At 53.2% G+C, this 17433-nt stretch overlaps 1 protein-coding gene across 3 annotated transcripts in view; it reads left to right on the top strand.

Moving 5' to 3' along the window:
* SYMPK (symplekin scaffold protein) overlaps positions 1 to 17433 on the top strand; it is a 35848-nt gene that overhangs the window by 16453 nt on the left and 1962 nt on the right. For 2 of the 3 annotated variants that reach the window (XM_067720402.1, XM_067720403.1), the window contains exons 11-23: positions 1304 to 1454; positions 2865 to 3069; positions 3934 to 4084; positions 5041 to 5276; positions 6367 to 6448; positions 6648 to 6761; positions 7797 to 7944; positions 8949 to 9109; positions 10640 to 10748; positions 11081 to 11181; positions 11811 to 11901; positions 13029 to 13130; positions 16997 to 17184. In XM_067720402.1, the coding sequence (XP_067576503.1) occupies positions 1304 to 1454; positions 2865 to 3069; positions 3934 to 4084; positions 5041 to 5276; positions 6367 to 6448; positions 6648 to 6761; positions 7797 to 7944; positions 8949 to 9109; positions 10640 to 10748; positions 11081 to 11181; positions 11811 to 11901; positions 13029 to 13130; positions 16997 to 17184 (1839 nt within the window). Of the gene's footprint in view, positions 1 to 1303; positions 1455 to 2864; positions 3070 to 3933; positions 4085 to 5040; positions 5277 to 6366; positions 6449 to 6647; positions 6762 to 7796; positions 7945 to 8948; positions 9110 to 10639; positions 10749 to 11080; positions 11182 to 11810; positions 11902 to 13028; positions 13131 to 15967; positions 16161 to 16996; positions 17185 to 17433 lie in introns of those variants that run through there. The other variant, XM_067720404.1, reaches the window with a different exon arrangement.

Raw genomic sequence — 17433 nt, forward strand, 5'->3', positions numbered from 1 at the left:
GTCCCCACACCAGAAACTTGGGAGTTAAACTCTTTGCCTCCCCCTCAGGCCAAGTTTTTCCCCTCTTCTCCATTCCCCATGGCCCATGCCCTCTCCAGGCCCCACCCTTTTCACACAGAGAACTACCTGCTTGTTCCCTGGCTCTGCCTTCCACTCTCCCTGTGGCAGGCAGAGGCATGTTTGTAAAGTACAAGTCATGATGCTCCCCTGCTCAGATCCCTGCCAAAGCTTTGTTTCCTTCCAGATAAAACTTAAATTCAACTTGCCTTAGACCCTGTCTGATTTGGCTTCCATTAACTTGTTGTACCTTATCTATCCCTGTCACACTCCGGGAAATTGTCTTTTTCAAATTATCAGCATGAAGTTCATAAGATTCTTTTATTTTTATAATACCTGCTGTCTCTGTAGTAATGTACCACTTTTTTGTCCCTAATACTGTGTTCTTCCTCTTTTTTTGTTTATTCTTGCTGTAGATTCGGTTGGTTTCAGTCATTTCAAAGGACTGGCTGTTAAGTTTTGTTGATAATCTTTTGTAACCTTTTCCATTTTATTTCTGCTGTCTTTATTTCTTTCATGTTACTTTCTGTGAATGTTTTTCCCCAAGGTTAAATGCTTGGCTTATTAGTTTTCAGTTTTCTTTTCCAGTGTAAGCATTTAAGGATCTGATTTTCCATCTAAGTACCGTTGTAGCTGTATCTTACACATTTTGATTTGTAGTTATTTCATTATCTTTCTGTTCTATTATTATTTAAGAGCATGCATTTAAACTTCCAAGCCTGTAGGGAGTTTGAGATTATCTTTTGTTACCAATTCCTGACAGACATGGATGTGCTCTATTAGGATACTGATTTTTTTTTTTTTTTAAGTCAATTTCTGGTTCATATTATACTGTGTCACTGAACCTCCTTCCGCTCACTAGGCAGGGTACCAGCTCTGCTGCCTCTTAGCCTTCCTGTACTTGGAATATATTACCCCCCAACCCCTCGCTTGCAAGACTTCACTCTGTGTCACTCTGATTCTGGCCCTTCTCTCAATTCTCAGCCTATGTGCCACTGCCCTGGGGAGCCAAAGCCATCCCTGGCACCCTTTACTGTGTCCCGTGGCACCCTTTACTTCTTCTCTCGTGCACCACACTGCATCAGTACTCGTTTTCTCTCTGACTTGTGCAAGAATCTGCGCTCCATGAGAGCAGGCCCAGGTCTGTCCTAGTCACTGCCATTTCGCCAGCATTGGCCTGGGTGTGGAACGAATGTTTGTTGAGTCAATAAGTAAGGGAAGGTTCCTTTTCCTGGGCATCTTGCAGGTCCTCATCAGCATGGTGTATCTGCCTGAGGCCATGCCCGCCTCCTTCCAAGCCATCTACACCCCAGTGGAGTCAGCAGGCACTGAAGCCCAGATCAAGCACCTGGCTCGGCTCATGGCCACACAGATGACGGCCGCAGGACTGGGGCCAGGTGAGTGTCACATGGAGCTGACCAGGGCCAGGGGTTGGCACTGTGGCCACTGGGTTCTCCTTAGTGGAAGAGCACCTCTTTGTAGTGCTGCAAATGGAAAATCATGCTATCTTAGGTGTAAATAGTTACAGGTCCCATAGATACAGTGACCACTCAATAGTTTCAGGCCCTGGGCTTTGAAATCCAGCAGACCTGAGTTTGAGGTCTGAGTTGAACGAGACTACCTCAGCCACTTAATAGCTGTGTGTCTTTGGTCAAGTTACTTAACCTCTCTGAGCCCCAGGTGGTTTCCCATTTTAATAATACTATTGAGGTATAAATTATGTACAGTGAAACACACAGCTCTTAAGTATACACTTTAGTGAGTTTTCACAAAGTGAACACACCAGTGTAGCCATCACCCAGATGGAGAAGGACTGTTACCAGCACTCTGGAAAATTCTTTCTTGCTCCTTTCCAGTCGACACTCAAAGCATCCCCTGTGCAGAGACAACCACTGTGCTGACTTCTGTCTCCACAGATTTGTTTTTTCTAGTTTTGAACTTCTTATAAATGGAATCATAGAGTCTGGCTTATTTTATTTTGCTCAGCATAAGGTTTTGTTTTGTTTATAAATTTATTTATTTATTTATTTATGGCTGTGTTGGGTCTTTGTTGCTCTGCGGTGGCTTCTCTTGTTACAGAGCACGGGCTGTAGGCGCACGGGCTTCAGTAGTTGTGGCTTGCGGGCTCTAGAGCGCAGGCTCAGTAGTTGTGGCGCACAGGCTTAGTTGCTCCGTGGCATGTAGGATCTTCCCGGATGAGGGATCGAACCCGTGTCCCGTGCATTGGCAGGCGGACTCTTAACCACTGCGCCACCAGGGAGGTCCCATCAGCATAAGTTTTTGAGGTTCATCCATGTTGCTGTGTGAACCAAGAGTTTATTTTTTATTGCTCAGTAGTCTTCATTATGTGAATAGGCCACTGTTGGTTTATCCATACTCCTCTGTTGATGGACCTGTGGATTGTTTATAGTTCTTGGCCATTGTGAATAAAGCTGCTGCGAACATTTGTGTATAGGTGTTTTGATGCACATGTGCCCTCATTTATCTTGAGTTTATACCAAGGAGTGGAATTGTTGAGTCGTGAGTTTGGGTATGTTCAGTGCTATTCGAAACTGCTCATCAGCTTTCCAAAGTGGCAATACCATTTACTACTCCCACCGGCAGTGAGTGGACATTTCTAGTTTGAGTCTCCGTTGTTGTATTGCAAAATGGGGATGAAGAAGGTACCTGCTCCAGAAAGGCATTTTGCAGATTTAAATGAGTTTTGTGTGTACAAGGCTTAGAGTAGAGCCTGTCTCACAGGAGGTCCTTGGGTGGGAGCGGGTGGGTCTGACATGCCAAGAGCCCGTTTGCTGCCTCCCCCTCAGGCGTGGAGCAGACCAAACAGTGCAAGGAGGAGCCCAAGGAGGAGAAGGTGGTGAAGCCTGAGAGTGTCCTGATCAAGCGGCGCCTGTCAGCTCAGGGTCAGGCCATCTCGGTAGTGGGCTCCCTGAGCTCCATGTCCACTCTGGAGGAGGAAGCGCCCCAGGCCAAGAGGAGGCCAGAGCCCATCATCCCCGTCACGCAGCCCCGGTGAGTCCCCTTGCAGGTGCTGGTGCAGGACTAGAGGCCTGGTTCTTGGTGTGTGTGTGACAGACAAAGACAGATAAACAGAGATCGGTCTGGATGAGGGTCTGTCTGATTCCAGAGTCAATGCCCTAACCACTAAGGCTTAGCTGTTGTTTTCTTTTAGAAAAAACACCCCTTACTTATATCTAAAATTGGGATGGGATGATAGTATCTCTCTCTAAGGATGAAGGAGAACTAAACAAGTTCACAGTGATGGTTAGATGATTAAATCAGATAACTCTTGGGGGGGACAGGGATCATGATGTAGAAAGCGCTGAGCGTGATCCTAGCGCGTAGGGAGAGCTGCTGGTTGCTGCCGTCATTGTCCTCATCATTACCTGCCTGAAAGACCACAGAATCCAGCCAGTCCCTGCCCTGTCCCCAGCCAAGGCTTGCTAACAAGGCCCTGCCTGATATGCTGCCCCTCCGAGCTCTCCATTCCCCTTCCTCCCTCCTCCAGTCACACCAACCTCTTGGTATTTCTTGAACAGCCAAGCAGGTTCCCACTTGAAGGCCTTTGCACCTCCTGTTCCCTCTGCCTGGAAAGCTCATCCTCCAGATATTTGTGGATCTTATTCCCTCGCTTCACTCAGATCTCCAGTCACACGTTGCTTGCTCCTTATAGAGGCCTTCCCTGAGATGCTGTTTACAAAACCGAAATAGCATCCTCTTCCTTCCCATTACCCTGCGCCCTGCCGTGCCTCAGAGTCACAGGGGAGCTGGAGAGACAGTGTGGGGGGTGTCTTTGTATGTATGGCCTGGGGTGGGCCTGGGCTCCAGAAAGGGTGTTCCGAGTCACCGTGTCCCTGTCCCTACTCTCCCATGTAGGCTGGCAGGCGCCGGCGGGCGCAAGAAAATCTTCCGTCTGAGTGATGTGCTGAAGCCCCTGACCGACGCCCAGGTTGAGGCCATGAAGCTGGGCGCTGTGAAGCGGATCCTGCGGGCTGAGAAGGCCGTGGCCTGCAGCGGGGCAGCCCAGGTGTGCCTCTGTACCCCCCAGCCCATCCTTCCAGTCCCTCTCCCCAAGAGTCTACCTCACATCCCAGCAGAGAGACAGGCCCCGGGGTCAACCTCCCTGGCTCCAGATTCCAGCTCTGCCGTTCACTGGCCACTTCTCCAAGCCTTACTCTGTCGTCCCATAAAACGAAGAGATAGCAGCTCCACACAAGTGACAAGGAGGAGGAAACGTGTGGACACGCATGCGCTGTCACTCAGCACAGGGCGGCTGCAAGGAAGAGCCCTGCGAGTGCGGGCTGCCATGATGCTCTTTCTGCCTTGTGATTGACAGTATTCTTGTTCGTTAGCTTCAGAAACACTCACACACCTGCTTTAAATCCTGATTCTGCCACTTCCTGGGATTGTAACCTCAGTCGAGCGACTTTTTCCCTATTTTTTTGAAGTTTATTTTTAATTAACCAAATAGTATATGAACGTATTCTCTCTGTTAAAAAAATATTTCCAGGCCACAGAGGGCCTGTAAGTCTCCTTTGGCCCGCACTGCATGCCATCCCCTCCACAGAGGCGACCAATGTACAAATGAAGGGAATCCTTCAAGATCTTTTTCTGTGTACCTAAGTATGTAGATATTACTCCTAGAAATTTAGATATTTATATTTTAGATACATTTTAGATATTTAGATATATTTTAGATATTTGTAATTTCATATATTTACAATTTAGATATTACTTCTAGAAATTTTAGCGATTACTTCTAGTTTTATTCCGTGATGATTACTTTTTTTCTCCCTTTTCATTTTTTTTTCTTCCATACAAATGAGACCTACCAAGAATAAGGTTCTTCACCTTTCCTTCCTCACTTAACACCGGGTCTGCGCTGGGGGTCCCTGAGGCTGGGTGGGAGTAGTTGCAGGGCACCATCGTGGGGTGCCTGGGATTGCCCACCCCCGCGCCAACACAGACCCTTGCTCGCGTCAGGTGCGCATAAAGATCCTGGCCAGCCTGGTGACTCAGTTCGACTCGGGCCTGAAGGCCGAGGTCCTGTCCTTCATCCTGGAAGATGTGCGGGCCCGCCTGGACCTGGCCTTTGCCTGGCTCTACCAGGAGTACAACACCTACCTAGCAGCTGGTGCCGCGGGCACCCTGGACAAGTATGAGGACTGCCTCATCCGCCTGCTCTCCGGCCTTCAGGAGAAGCCAGACCAGAAGGATGGGTGAGGGGGATGGCCCTGCACCCTCCTGTCCCCAAGAGTCCCCCCACCTGTGTCCTGCCTTTTCTTTCTAGTTTCTGACCACTTCTGTCTTCATCGGCACCCGAGTCAATCCTCCATGCGCCCATCCCAAGTCCCCCTTCTCTCCCCACTCTCCCCACATGCAGACAATGTCACCTCACTGTAGGCTCTGGGTCACGTGCCCGGGGCTTGTTTCCCAGCTCTGCTGCTTGCTCTGACTGACCTGTGTCACTCAGTTCTGGGCCTCCGTTTTCTCATATAATATAGAATAAATAACAGTGCCTGTTTCAGAGTCTTGTTCTGGGGGTTGACTTCTCACCATCCCCATCTCTTGCCTGAATCAGTTCTGTGGCTTCCTCCTTGTCCTTGACCTCCAATTTATCCATTCTCCACACAGCAGCGCAGGTGACATTTTATAATGTAAATACCGTGTTGTTATTCCCCACTAAAAACCTTCAGTTGTCCTCCAGATAAAATGCAACTTTCTTACTATGTTTTATGAGACCTTGTGTAATCCAATCCCTACCAACTTCTTTAGCCTCCTTTCTTACCTCTCTGCTTTTCCCTGCCCCCAATCTTTAGCCACACTGGCTGGCCTTCAGTCTTCTGTTCCTCAAACATGATGAGTTCAGGGCTTGGCACTTACTGTTCTCTCTACCTGGAATGCTGTCCCCCTACTCTTTGCATGGCTGGCTCTTCCTCATCTGCCAGCATTGACTAAAGTTTCATCTCAAAGCAGCCTTTCGTGGTCACCACGTCTAAAATAGCAACACCCTTTCCCAGCCCCCATCATTCCCTCCCATTGCTGTATTAAACGGCCTTCTCAGCCCGCAGCTAGAAATCCCCATCTGACAGAGGGGAGAAACTGAGTTTCAGAGAGGCAGTCTCTGCCCAAGACACCCACCTGGCAGCGTTTGAACCCTGCTCTGTTGCCTCCAAAGCTTGTACCCAGGGGGTTGAGCGAGCTCTCTGTGAGGGGGGGCGCCTGCCAGCTGTGAGCTGCGATCAGCAGGACAGGGAAACCAGGGGGCCCCTTCTCTGCAGCCGTTCACTGTCCCTCCCTCTCTGGAAGGATCTTCACCAAGGTTGTACTGGAGGCGCCGCTGATCACTGAGAGTGCCCTGGAGGTGATTCGCAAGTACTGTGAGGATGAGGTGAGGATGGGCGGCAGATCTGCCTGCATCCCCAACATTGTGGTGCGGGCAGGAGCCCGACTTGTTGCAGCCTGTGGCGGGGGGTTCTGTGAGGGACCAGTAGCTTTTGTCTAGGACCAGATCTGACTGAAGCAAGGGAGACACCCCAAAGGCACACCGCGGGTGCCTTCAGCTCTGGTTCCCTTCCTTCCTGCTGCAGAGTCGCACCTACCTGGGCATGTCCACTCTTCGAGACCTGATCTTCAAACGCCCGTCCCGCCAGTTCCAGTACCTGCATGTTCTGCTAGACCTCAGCTCCCATGAGAAGGACAAGGTGATCCCCCATCACCCTTTGCTGGGTTACACTCAGTCCTTCCTCTGTCCCAAGTAACCAGCCCAGTCTTTTCCACATTCCCCTGAAAGTTTCTGGGCCTAATGTCCTTCTTGCAACAATTTTTTGGTGGTGGTGGTGGTTTTTCCATTTACGATGGCATGAGGCTGCTTAGAATATACACACATATACACTCACCGCCTCCCAGGAAGGACAGTCCCATTTTCGCTCTTATTCCACCCGTGTTGGTGCGCCCCTCTCAAGGCCTGGCGGTGTGCTGGGACCTGGGGGAGCACTGACCAGGAGGGGAGCCATTGTGGCCCGCACGGTGTGTTCAGTGCCAGGAGTGGAGTAGGGTGTGCGGTGGCGGAACCCTGGAGGCTGAGGAAGGGAGGTGGTCTAAGGAAGGCTTCTGGAGGAGGAGTCGTGTGAGCCAAGACCTGAAATATTAGTCGACGGGTGTTCCCTGGACGGAGGGAACAGCATGTGTGCATGTGTGTGATTGAGAGGGCCCTTGGTCCACCCTGCTCCAGCCTCCTGCCAGCTCCTTTCTGATGTCTTGTGTCCATTCATTCAGCAGACCCTCACTGTACACCCTGGCTCAGCCCTGTGGTGCTTTTGGGGACAAATCACTGCCCCAGACCAGGCCCTGTCCTCATGGCTCCCAGCAGGGGATGTCTGAGTGAAATAGGATACAGCCAGTGACAGGCACGCCAGGCAGTGGGAACCTTTTGTGCCAGGTCTCAAAGCCAGGGAGAACGCTGTTACTTTTGAGGAACTGAGGAAAACTCCTTCTGGTTGGAGTAAAGCAAGCAAGGCAAGAACGATAAGAGGTGGGGCTGGGCAGGTAGATGGTGAGGTGGTGCAGGGCCCTGAGGTTGGCCAGGAAACCTCTCTTCCAAGCCGGTGACCAGTCTTGGGCACAGGTAAGTCAGCCCATCTGGGCCTCTCTCAGACTTCGGCTTGTTTTCACACTGGTGCTGCCAAGCTCAGAACAACTGTCTTCCCCTCCACCATCTTCCCCCACTCTCTCCTCAGGTGCGTTCCCAGGCCTTGCTATTCATCAAGCGCATGTACGAGAAGGAACAGCTACGAGAGTATGTGGAGAAGTTTGCCCTCAACTACCTACAGCTCTTGGTCCACCCCAACCCGCCATCTGTGCTCTTTGGAGCCGACAAGGACACAGGTTTGGTGCAGGTTCTTCAGAGGTGTATTGAGCACCCGCTGTGTCTCAGGCTCTGGGCTGGGTCTTGGGGACAGAGCTGGATCTAAGCTGAGCCCTTCCCAGCCTGCTAGAGAAGACAGCCAGACAGTAATAACCAGAACGAGCAGGCCTCAGGTGGCGAAACTAGGAGTCTGTGGAAGCCCAGAGGGAGCGCCTGACCCAGCGTGAGGGGTCAGGGAGAGCATCCTGAAGGAGTAGACAGCTGAGCTGAAAGCCGAGGACAAGGAGAGCTAGACACTGATGGGGCTCCAGGAAAGGCCAGGCCGGATCATCGCAGGCCAATTTCCTCAGCAAAGCTCTGGGTCCTCCAGAATTGCAGACAGGGAGACCCGGGCCCCAGGGGAAGGGACCATTAAATTGGAAGGTTCAGGCTGTGGCAGGAAGCACAGGGCCTTCGAGGAGCACAGGAGCCCTGGTGCAGCCTGGGTGCCAGGAAGGCTTCCCAGGAGAGGTACTGGCTATGTGAGACCCAGAGGAGGAGGTACAGAAAGAGGAGTTGGACAGCAGTGTTCTAGGCATCAGAGCAGCACGTGCAAAGGCTCCAAAATGGGGGCCCTGGGGGACTGTCAAAAGTAGGGTGTAACCAGAGCACACAACCCCAGAGGCAAGGCCACCCTGAACAGGACCTGGCAGGTGGAGCAAGGTGAGGAGCTGGGGGTTTATCCTAAGGGCATAGGACAGTCATGGGAGCACTGAGCAGGGGAGGGACAGGGTCAGAACTTGGAAAGATCTCTCTCACCGCCTTGTGGATTGGTGGTCAGAGGAGACCAGATGGGAATTTAGTGCAGAGACTTCTGAAAGGGGAGCAGTCCTGGTTCCACCCCATTTCCCAGATGATTGGCTTCCTGCCCAAACAATTTGCTTCCCAGGCCCGCTCCCTTATGTGCCTGTCCCCCAAGAAGAGCCAGATGCTGGGGGTGGGAGGGGAGTGGGGCCGCCCTGATCTTCACCCCCTGCCCTATTAGAGGTGGCAGCGCCCTGGACTGAGGAGACAGTAAAGCAGTGTTTGTACCTCTACCTGGCCCTCCTGCCTCAGAACCACAAGCTGATCCATGAGCTGGCAGCCGTGTACACTGAGGCCATCGCTGACATCAAGAGGACAGTGCTGAGGGTCATCGAACAGCCGGTGAGGCCCCTGAGCCCACCAGGCTCTGCCCACCCATGGGTGGGGCTCAGTCCCCAACTCCAGCCCTTCCCCTGGTATATTCTCCTTGTGTGTGCTGAGCACTAAGGGTTGTCACCCCAGGCTGAGCAGCTGTGTCACTTGCGGGTAGTCCACACTTCCATCTGCTCCTGAGAAGACAGCAGGGTAACCCCGCAGTTAAGAGCCTAGAGTTGGATGGACCTAGGTTCACATTCCGCCTCTCACTTTCTCACTGCGTAAACTTGCAGCCTTCAGTAAAAACGGGGAAGACAATTCAGTCCCCCAAGCTTGTTGGAGAGATTCCGTGACCTCATGCATGTAAACATCTGTGTCACTGTTATCATTTATGAGCTGTCCTTCCCCTGCCTTGCTGACAGGAATCTTTAGTTGTCATTGCCTAAGTCCCTCCTGCTCCTCTCTGGAACCCCAGGGTCACCCACAAGAGAAGCATCTCAGTTACAGACTGGCCCCTAAAATTCAGAACGTCTGCCGTTCCGATTTGTAGCTGGGTTTGAAACTACTTTTTCATATTTCTGTCGCTGACGTTTTATTACTGAGAATTTCCAACATAAACAAAAGGAGAAAGTGTGGTACATTAATTCCCACATACCCACCCCCCAGATTCAACAGTGTCTTTACCTGTAATGTGGGGGTAATAGGCTCGGTGTGAGGAAGAAGCAGATTCTTCTCCCCATTCTCAAGGTGAGCCCACCAGACTCTGAGCTCTTCGAGGGCAAAGACTGGCAGTTCCACTTGGAATTGTAAAGATTTATGGGGCAGAGGAAGGCATGAACCCTTGAAGCCTGGCCCTCTGCTCCCTGTGTTTGGCGTTTGTGGTGGGTTGGGGGGAAGCCTGCAGAAGCAGCAGCAGGTCCGAGCCCTGGTCTGAGCACGCAGCCAAGCCAGGGCCCTGGCAGTCACAGAGGTGGGTGGGCAGGGCGCCTACAGAAGCCAGAAAAGTCTTCACCGAGGAACCGAAGGACAGGTTGGGCATTAAAGCTCAGGTTAAGTCAGAGATGGCAGAGAGAAGGCACGGTCTGCCTAGAAGGGCAGCATGGGTGAAGGCTCAGGAGCTGCAGGAAGCCTGTGTCTGTGTGAGATTGGGTGGAAGAGACGGAGATGCTTCTGCCCAACGCTCCCTCCCCTTCCCCCCACTTCTGTGAACGCTGTCACCAATACTTTTTTCCCCTGTTTTATTGAGATATAATTGACATATAACATTATCTTAGTTTAAGGTATACAACATAGTGATTTGATATATGTATATATGGGGAAATGATTATTACAATAAGTTTGATTTACATCCATCACCTCACAGAATTAATGATTTTTTTCTATTGAGAACTTTTAAGATCTACTCTCTCTGTCACCACTTCTTACTCCCAAGTCCCAGCATCCACCCGGCCCCTGACACCTGGGCCTCCCCGAGCTCTCACCCTGGGCCCCTCATCGTCCTCACATCACCTAGCCCCTTCCCCGGGCCTTCCCTGTCATCCCTCTCTCTACATCTAGATCCGAGGAATGGGCATGAACTCGCCCGAGCTGCTCCTGCTGGTGGAAAACTGTCCCAAGGGGGCAGAGACACTGGTCACACGTTGTCTGCACAGCCTCACGGACAAAGGTGCCCCCTGGGACCCTACCTTTCATCCTTTTCTTCCATTGCCCAGGTCTTCCCCATTTCCCCTTCCCCGGGCCTGGGGATCAGAGCTGCTGGGTCCCCAGATGCTTGGCCCTCTTGTGAGTCTCTCCCCATCCTTGGGCCTCAGTTTCTCCATGTGGAAGAGTGTATTGCTAAATGCACTTGAGAAAGCAAGGGGCCAAGGACTGCTGCTCTGAAATGGAGTTGCCCCTCCCTGCCCCCCCCCACACCCACCACCATTTCTCCTCCTCCTCGGAGCTCACCTTCACCCCACCACCCCCAACACCTGTGCCTCCTGCTGCTTCTACCTGCAGTCCCACCCTCCCCAGAGCTGGTGAAGCGGGTCCGGGATCTCTACCACAAGCGACTGCCCGACGTCCGCTTCCTCATCCCTGTGCTCAATGGGCTGGAAAAGGTATGGAGCTGGATGCCTCGATGCCCCCACTGACGAGGATGTGGCAGGGCAGGGGTGGGGAGGAGGTAGGCAGGTGCCCATGTCAGATGCTTGTAAACACATTCTGGGGCTTGTCTGGGTCAATGTCCACTTTGCAAGCCGCTCCCCTCTCTGAGCCTCAGTTTCTTCTTCTGTCAAGTGAGTATCACAGTGATGCACCCTCCTCGCCTCCCCCACCCCCCATACACACAAGATTGTCCTGAGACCTAAATGTAACCACAGAAGCAGCACTCTTCCTAGCGTAGGAGGCACCTCCCCTTGAGGATGTGCATCCGCTGCCCATGCTCAGTCTTGTTCCTAACAGGCTGTGGGACCTTGGGTGAGCCTCCATCTCCTCCACTTGCAGGAGGAATCACTGAGCTGGCCTAGGGGGCTCAGATGGGGGTTGATGAGGCTGGGGCTGAGTCAGGCCCAGAGAGTTGGGAAAGCTCAGCCTTGAGGGACCAGAGGAAGTGAGAGGAGGAAAGCACTGAAGGGGCTTGGTGAGGCCAGAGCTTGCCCCCCACCTCCCCAGGGTGAGCAGTGGGGAGGCTTGTTTGGAGGAGGTGGGCGGGTGTATCTGACCTGCCTCCCCTGCCTTGTCCTTGTAGAAGGAAGTGATCCAGGCCCTGCCAAAGCTCATCAAACTCAACCCCATAGTGGTGAAGGAGGTCTTCAACCGCCTGCTGGGCACCCAGCACGGTAGGTGATGTGCTCTCCTCCCCACCAGAGGCCAGCTCAGCCCTGGCCCTCATATCCCTCCCCCGTGGCTCCCTGTGCCCCAGCTCCCCCAGGAGACCCCACCTCAGGTGGCAGGAGGAAGGGGTCCTGGAGGTGAGATGCGGCATGCTGGGGGAGGGATGCCATCTTTAGAGAGGAAGGGGTGGGGGCTCATCTTGCTCTCTGGGGCTACCGTCCAGACTTGGCGACATCTCAACGTCTCTCCCAGAGCTCCCAGGTCACCCTCCTGTGATACATGGATGATGGTTTCATCCACAATGGGGACAAAATTGTGGAATTGAGGTCTGACTCTCTATAAGCGTCTTGCCTTCTAGGACCCAACTACTCTTCCTCAAACATGGGCTGCACTCCTGCCCTTCCTTAGCTCTTGCCTGAACTCCTCCAGCTGTGGGTGAGGGGTCTTTGTTTGACCTGGTCAAAAAGAAAGAAAACTTCTAACCTAGAAAGACTACCAAGTGGCATAGGGTAGATTCCTCACCCCTCACCCCAGTGGCTGGAGCTAAGGAGGGTGGAGGCTGTCTGTTCCACATGTAATTTGGTGATTTAAAACATACACACAAGAGTGACTGGGACCCTCAAAACCCCACCAGAAGACTGCCATCTCCCCCAGCCTCCTCCACTGTGGCATTCAGTTCAAGCACTGTTTGCAAGTCTGTTGCCTGCCCCAGCCTTTCCTGTCCAGCGAATTCCCCTCAGTATCTGTGCTGTGCTGGGCACCTGGGATGAGCTCGTCCTAGCTCTGCCCTCATGGGTGCCCAGCCTGGGGCAAGTGTGGGGGAGAGCAGCCGAATCACACTAGATGTTGCCCTAACGAGGGTAGGAGCCCAGTGCTGGGGAGGAGGAGAGCACAATGAAGGCCTCTGATGATGCCCTCCGGTTGTGAAGGATGGCTTTCTAGCTGCTGTTGCATTCAGGCCCCTCCTTTTGCGTTCTCAGTCTCCTCCTTCCGCTACTTTAGCCCTTTGTACCCCTAATCCCAGAGGGCACCTGTCTTCATTTGCCGCTCCCCCCAATTGGGGGGACTTGGACCTGTCTCTTAGGCCTCCATACTGTCTCCTCCACCTCCCCGCCACTCCCACCTGCTGCAGGTGAAGGGAACTCAGCCTTGTCCCCCCTGAACCCTGGAGAGCTTCTCATCGCATTACACAACATCGACTCCTCAAAGTGTGACATGAAGTCCATCATCAAAGGTGAGGCGTTCCCCCCAAACCCCCTTGAGTGGTCTGGCCACTTCGGACCTGGGGAAGAACCCAGTCGCCCACGTGCCCCTGCTGGAATCTGCCAAGTCGGAGATTATGATGCCTGCAGCCCCATCTCAGAGTTCCGGACACCTACCCTCGTTCCTCTCCCTCTCTCCCCCTTCTGTCCTTCCTTTCTCCCTCCCCCCACCTAAGGAACTGATGCACCCACTGTGCACTGACACAGCGTAGTCCTCAGGAAGGGTGGGGAGCCCCTCCCTCCCAGCACCAGCCTGAGGAACTAAGTAAGCAGAGCCCTTGGCCAAGCTGGGCAGATGCACAGCCGGCAGAGCAGACAGAGTGCACCAGGGCAGTTGTTGGACCAGGAGTCTAGTCTGGCCTCCAATTGAGGCTGGAGAGTGTGCCTCCAGGGCAGGGGAGTTGGTGGCAACCTGGTGGGCTCAACGCAGTTAGCAGTTTCATAATAGCTGCTGTCACTGTTTACCTAGCACTTATTCTGAGCCAGGCTTTCCTCAGTACCTTACAGGCCTGCCTGCCAGTCCACACCACTCTTTACCTGGGAAGTATGCTGACTTCCGTTTTGTAGACGAAATGGAAGTTCCAGAGAGGTTAAGTAACTTGCTCAGGGCCACATAGAAGCTAAGTGGTATAGTGCAAAAAAACAGAATCTGAAGTTGGGTGGATCTGAGTTGGAAACCCGGTCCTGCTGGTTCCTCCTGCAGATGGCATCCTGGGTCCCAGGACTGCCTCCTGTGGGACAATCTCTCTCCCTCAGCTCTCCCCAGCGCTCCCCTCCACTTCCTCCCTGAAAGAAGTTTCTGGTCCAGAAGCCATGCTTTCCCCCACAGGTGGAAGCCCTTACTGTCCCCTGCTCTTCTCGGAAGACAACTGTCCTTTGCTTCCTCCACTCTCCTTTAAAAGCGGGGACGGGGTTTTCCCTCCTTGCCACTTATGTGTTTCATGTTTAGCCTGAAGTAGCTTCTTCAGTGACTTATTTCCTAGTCTTCCTCAGCAAATTCTCTCAGAAACTTTTAGGTCAAGAGAGGAGCTTATGAAAATTTTAAACACACGCTACAACTGAGAAGGAACTAAGGCCTCTAGTGGAAGCAGTAAAGTGAAAAGTATCTCAAAGCTGAGACTCCAGGAGCAGTCTTTTTACACGACCTGGCTCCTTAGATGATCTCTGGAAAGTTACGAGCCCATTCCCAAGGACGGTACCCTCACATGTTTTTATGTACAATTTGAGAGGTTCGGATTATGCTAGTATGGCCTGATTCTGGAACTGCAGAGCTGACCCTGGCTGGGTCTGGTGGTTTGGGGGAGGGGGCCTGGTCAAGAGATGCGGTCAGGTGGTAACCGTGGAGGCCCCACCCACCCCTGCCACCTCACTAAAGCCCATTCATGGACCCAGATTAGTTCCTGATCTTATACATGGGAACCAAGGCCCAGGGAGAAAAAGGGCTTTAGCACAGGTCACACATGAAGCCAGTGACCAGGCCCTGGAGATGTCAGCAAGTCCTGGCCTTTAGAACCCCACGTGTTTCTTCCTACAAACCCAGGCCCACACAGAGCCTCTATATTGGTGAGCTCTTGGCAACCCTTCAACTGGTCACCCTACCGGCTGTTCATCGCCAGCATGCAGTCCAGTCAGTTCCCAGAGCACGCTTCTCTGCTCAGGCACCAGTGCTTTTCTCAGTTGCACTAGTAACCCTACTTGACTGTAAGCTCTAGATACAAAGTCCAGATACAAAGTCTAGTCCTGTTTTGGGCCCCAGTGGAATCCCCAGTGCCTAGCAGTATAAGCAGTCATTCCTGGCATTCACTCTCCCCTTAAACCACCCTTTTTCTCTGGTGAGTTTTTCTACAACTGGACCTGTCCAGTGGACTGGTTCAGTGATTAAGAAAACTCACTGAGCACCTCTGCTCAGTCCTTTGCTGGGCAGTGCTGAGGATACAACAGGGATGGGGACAGTCCTGGCCTTGCCCTGCTGGGGCTCACAGGCCATCCCCAGAGTAACAGTCTAAAATGAACAGGACTGGGACAGGGGGCCCAGCGCAGCCACTGACTCTCCCTTGTATGGGACGTTAGGGAGGGCTTCCTGGAGGAGGGGACACCTGAGCTGAGACCACAGAAGGATGAATAGGGGTGAGGTAACAGGAGAGAAGATGATCCCAGAGACAGGAAGAACGTTTGCAGAGGCCAGGAGAGATGCTAGCGTGGCCTGGTTCTGGAACTGCAGAGCGCACCCTGGCTGGATCTGGCAGTTTGGGGGAGGGGACTTGGTCAAGAGATGAGGTCAGGTTATAACCGTGTAGGCCCTGCCCACACAGGGTCTCATAGGCCACAGTTCAAGTGTGGACTTGCTCACTTAAGGGCCTGTGGGAGGTACAGGGTCAGGTTGAGTTTTTTTTTTTTTTGCGGTACGCGGGCCTCTCACTGTTGTGGCGGTACACGATGGCTCAGCGGCCATGGCTCACAGGCCCAGCCGCTCCGCGGCATATGGGATCCTCCCGGACCAGGGCACGCACCCGTGTCCCCTGCATCGGCAGGCGGACTCTCAACCACTGCACCACCAGCAAAGCCCCAGGTTGAGCTTTTGAAAGACCCCTCAGGCTGCTGTATGGAGGGTGGATTAGAGGGTGGGTGGGAGGCCCAGGAGGAGGCTGGGGTGGAGCTGAGGGGGAGGAGAGGGAAGAGGGTTGATTTTGGAGGCTTTTAGGCCGAGCAGGCAGAAGCCAGCAGCTACCTAGAAGGGAGGAGGAACAGCCTCAGTTTCTGACAGGTCCTCTTGCACTTTGTTCACCTTCTCTCCTTTCTGCTCCTTCAGCCTAGATATCCTCAACTACCCTGCCTCCAGCCTCCTCCCTGCCTGTCTACCTGTAATGCCTCCATCCTCCCCCTTTTCCTTATAGGAGCCCCACACCCCCCATTATTTATAGGCACCCACCCCTGTTCTCCATTAGCTTCTCAAGGATTGGGGGGTCTCTTCTAGCTCAATAAAAACTTCCTGGTTGACAGACTCACATGGCAAGTGGTGTTTGGGGAAGAAGGGGTTCAGAGGCAGTTCCCGGAGTCTCCCCATTAACACAATGGATCCGAGCACCACTGATTTGGGGGTACCACAACCCACTCCTGAGGGAACAGACCCCTGGGCCTTCCCTGGTCTGCCTGCCTTCGTGGGTGCTTGTGTTGTACCAGCACTCCTTGGGCCCTTCCTGGCACTGGGTGCTGAGCTGGGGAGCTCATCGTATGCCCAGACATCCTCCTCTTGCCCCTCTCTCATTACTCTGGACCGTGCCTTCCACATAATCCTACACCTGGTAACACCTGAGCACCAGCGCAAGCCCTTATGCACTGGGTTGAGAGTGGGCAACCTCTTGACCAGCCTGCTGGTGGAGACCATCTCTTCTGTCTCCTATGGGATTACTTATGGAAGTTAAAGCTGTTTCCCTCTCCAGTAGGGGTGGAGGTGCCATGCCACACCAATCAAGCCAGAATAGGCCCCCAGGGGTTGGCAATATATCTTTCTCACCTCACCCTTTCTGGGGGTTGTCCCCAAACAGAGAGGGCCAAAGTCTTCCCACTCTGCCCAGTGGGGCTTCTAGGAGATGGAAGTGTCTTTTCCCTTAGACCCAGCTCCCAGGCTTTCCAAGGACAGGCCACAGGGTCCCCTTAGAAGGAGACCTTCTGCTGGGTGGGGGAAGTCTTCTGTCTTGCCTGGAGCTTCAGGAAGTCAGGGCTGGGTCTCCCCTCACACGGGCAGATAATGGGGCTGAGGTTCTCTAAGGGGTGGGGCTCCCACTTCCCAGGGGGCAGCTGGGCAAAGGGGACAGGCCCACTCTCCGCCTCCTCGCAGCCACCAACCTGTGCTTTGCGGAGCGGAACGTGTACACATCGGAGGTGCTGGCCGTGGTGATGCAGCAGCTGATGGAGCAGAGTCCCCTGCCCATGCTGCTCATGAGGACCGTCATCCAGTCCCTGACCATGTACCCCCGCCTGGGGGGCTTCGTCATGAACATCCTTTCCCGCCTCATCATGAAGCAGGTAACCCACCCCTGACTACCCCAGTCTCCCAAGCAGGGGACTGCAGCAGGACACACTACAGAAAGACTTGAGGCAAAACCCCGGGCTTTTCCAGCCTGCTTGGCCCCTACCCCAAGGGAGCCGTGATGCAGAGAATAAGCTCTACCAAGACAGCCAGCTCCTTTGTCCTGCCCTCTGCTGAGACAATACAACCTTTTAGGGGTCACTGAGTCAGACAGGTATAGGGTGGCAATGTGATGAGTGAGGGCT

The sequence above is a fragment of the Pseudorca crassidens genome, chromosome 20, assembly GCF_039906515.1.
Source record: "Pseudorca crassidens isolate mPseCra1 chromosome 20, mPseCra1.hap1, whole genome shotgun sequence".
Classification (NCBI taxonomy): Eukaryota; Metazoa; Chordata; class Mammalia; order Artiodactyla; family Delphinidae; genus Pseudorca; species Pseudorca crassidens.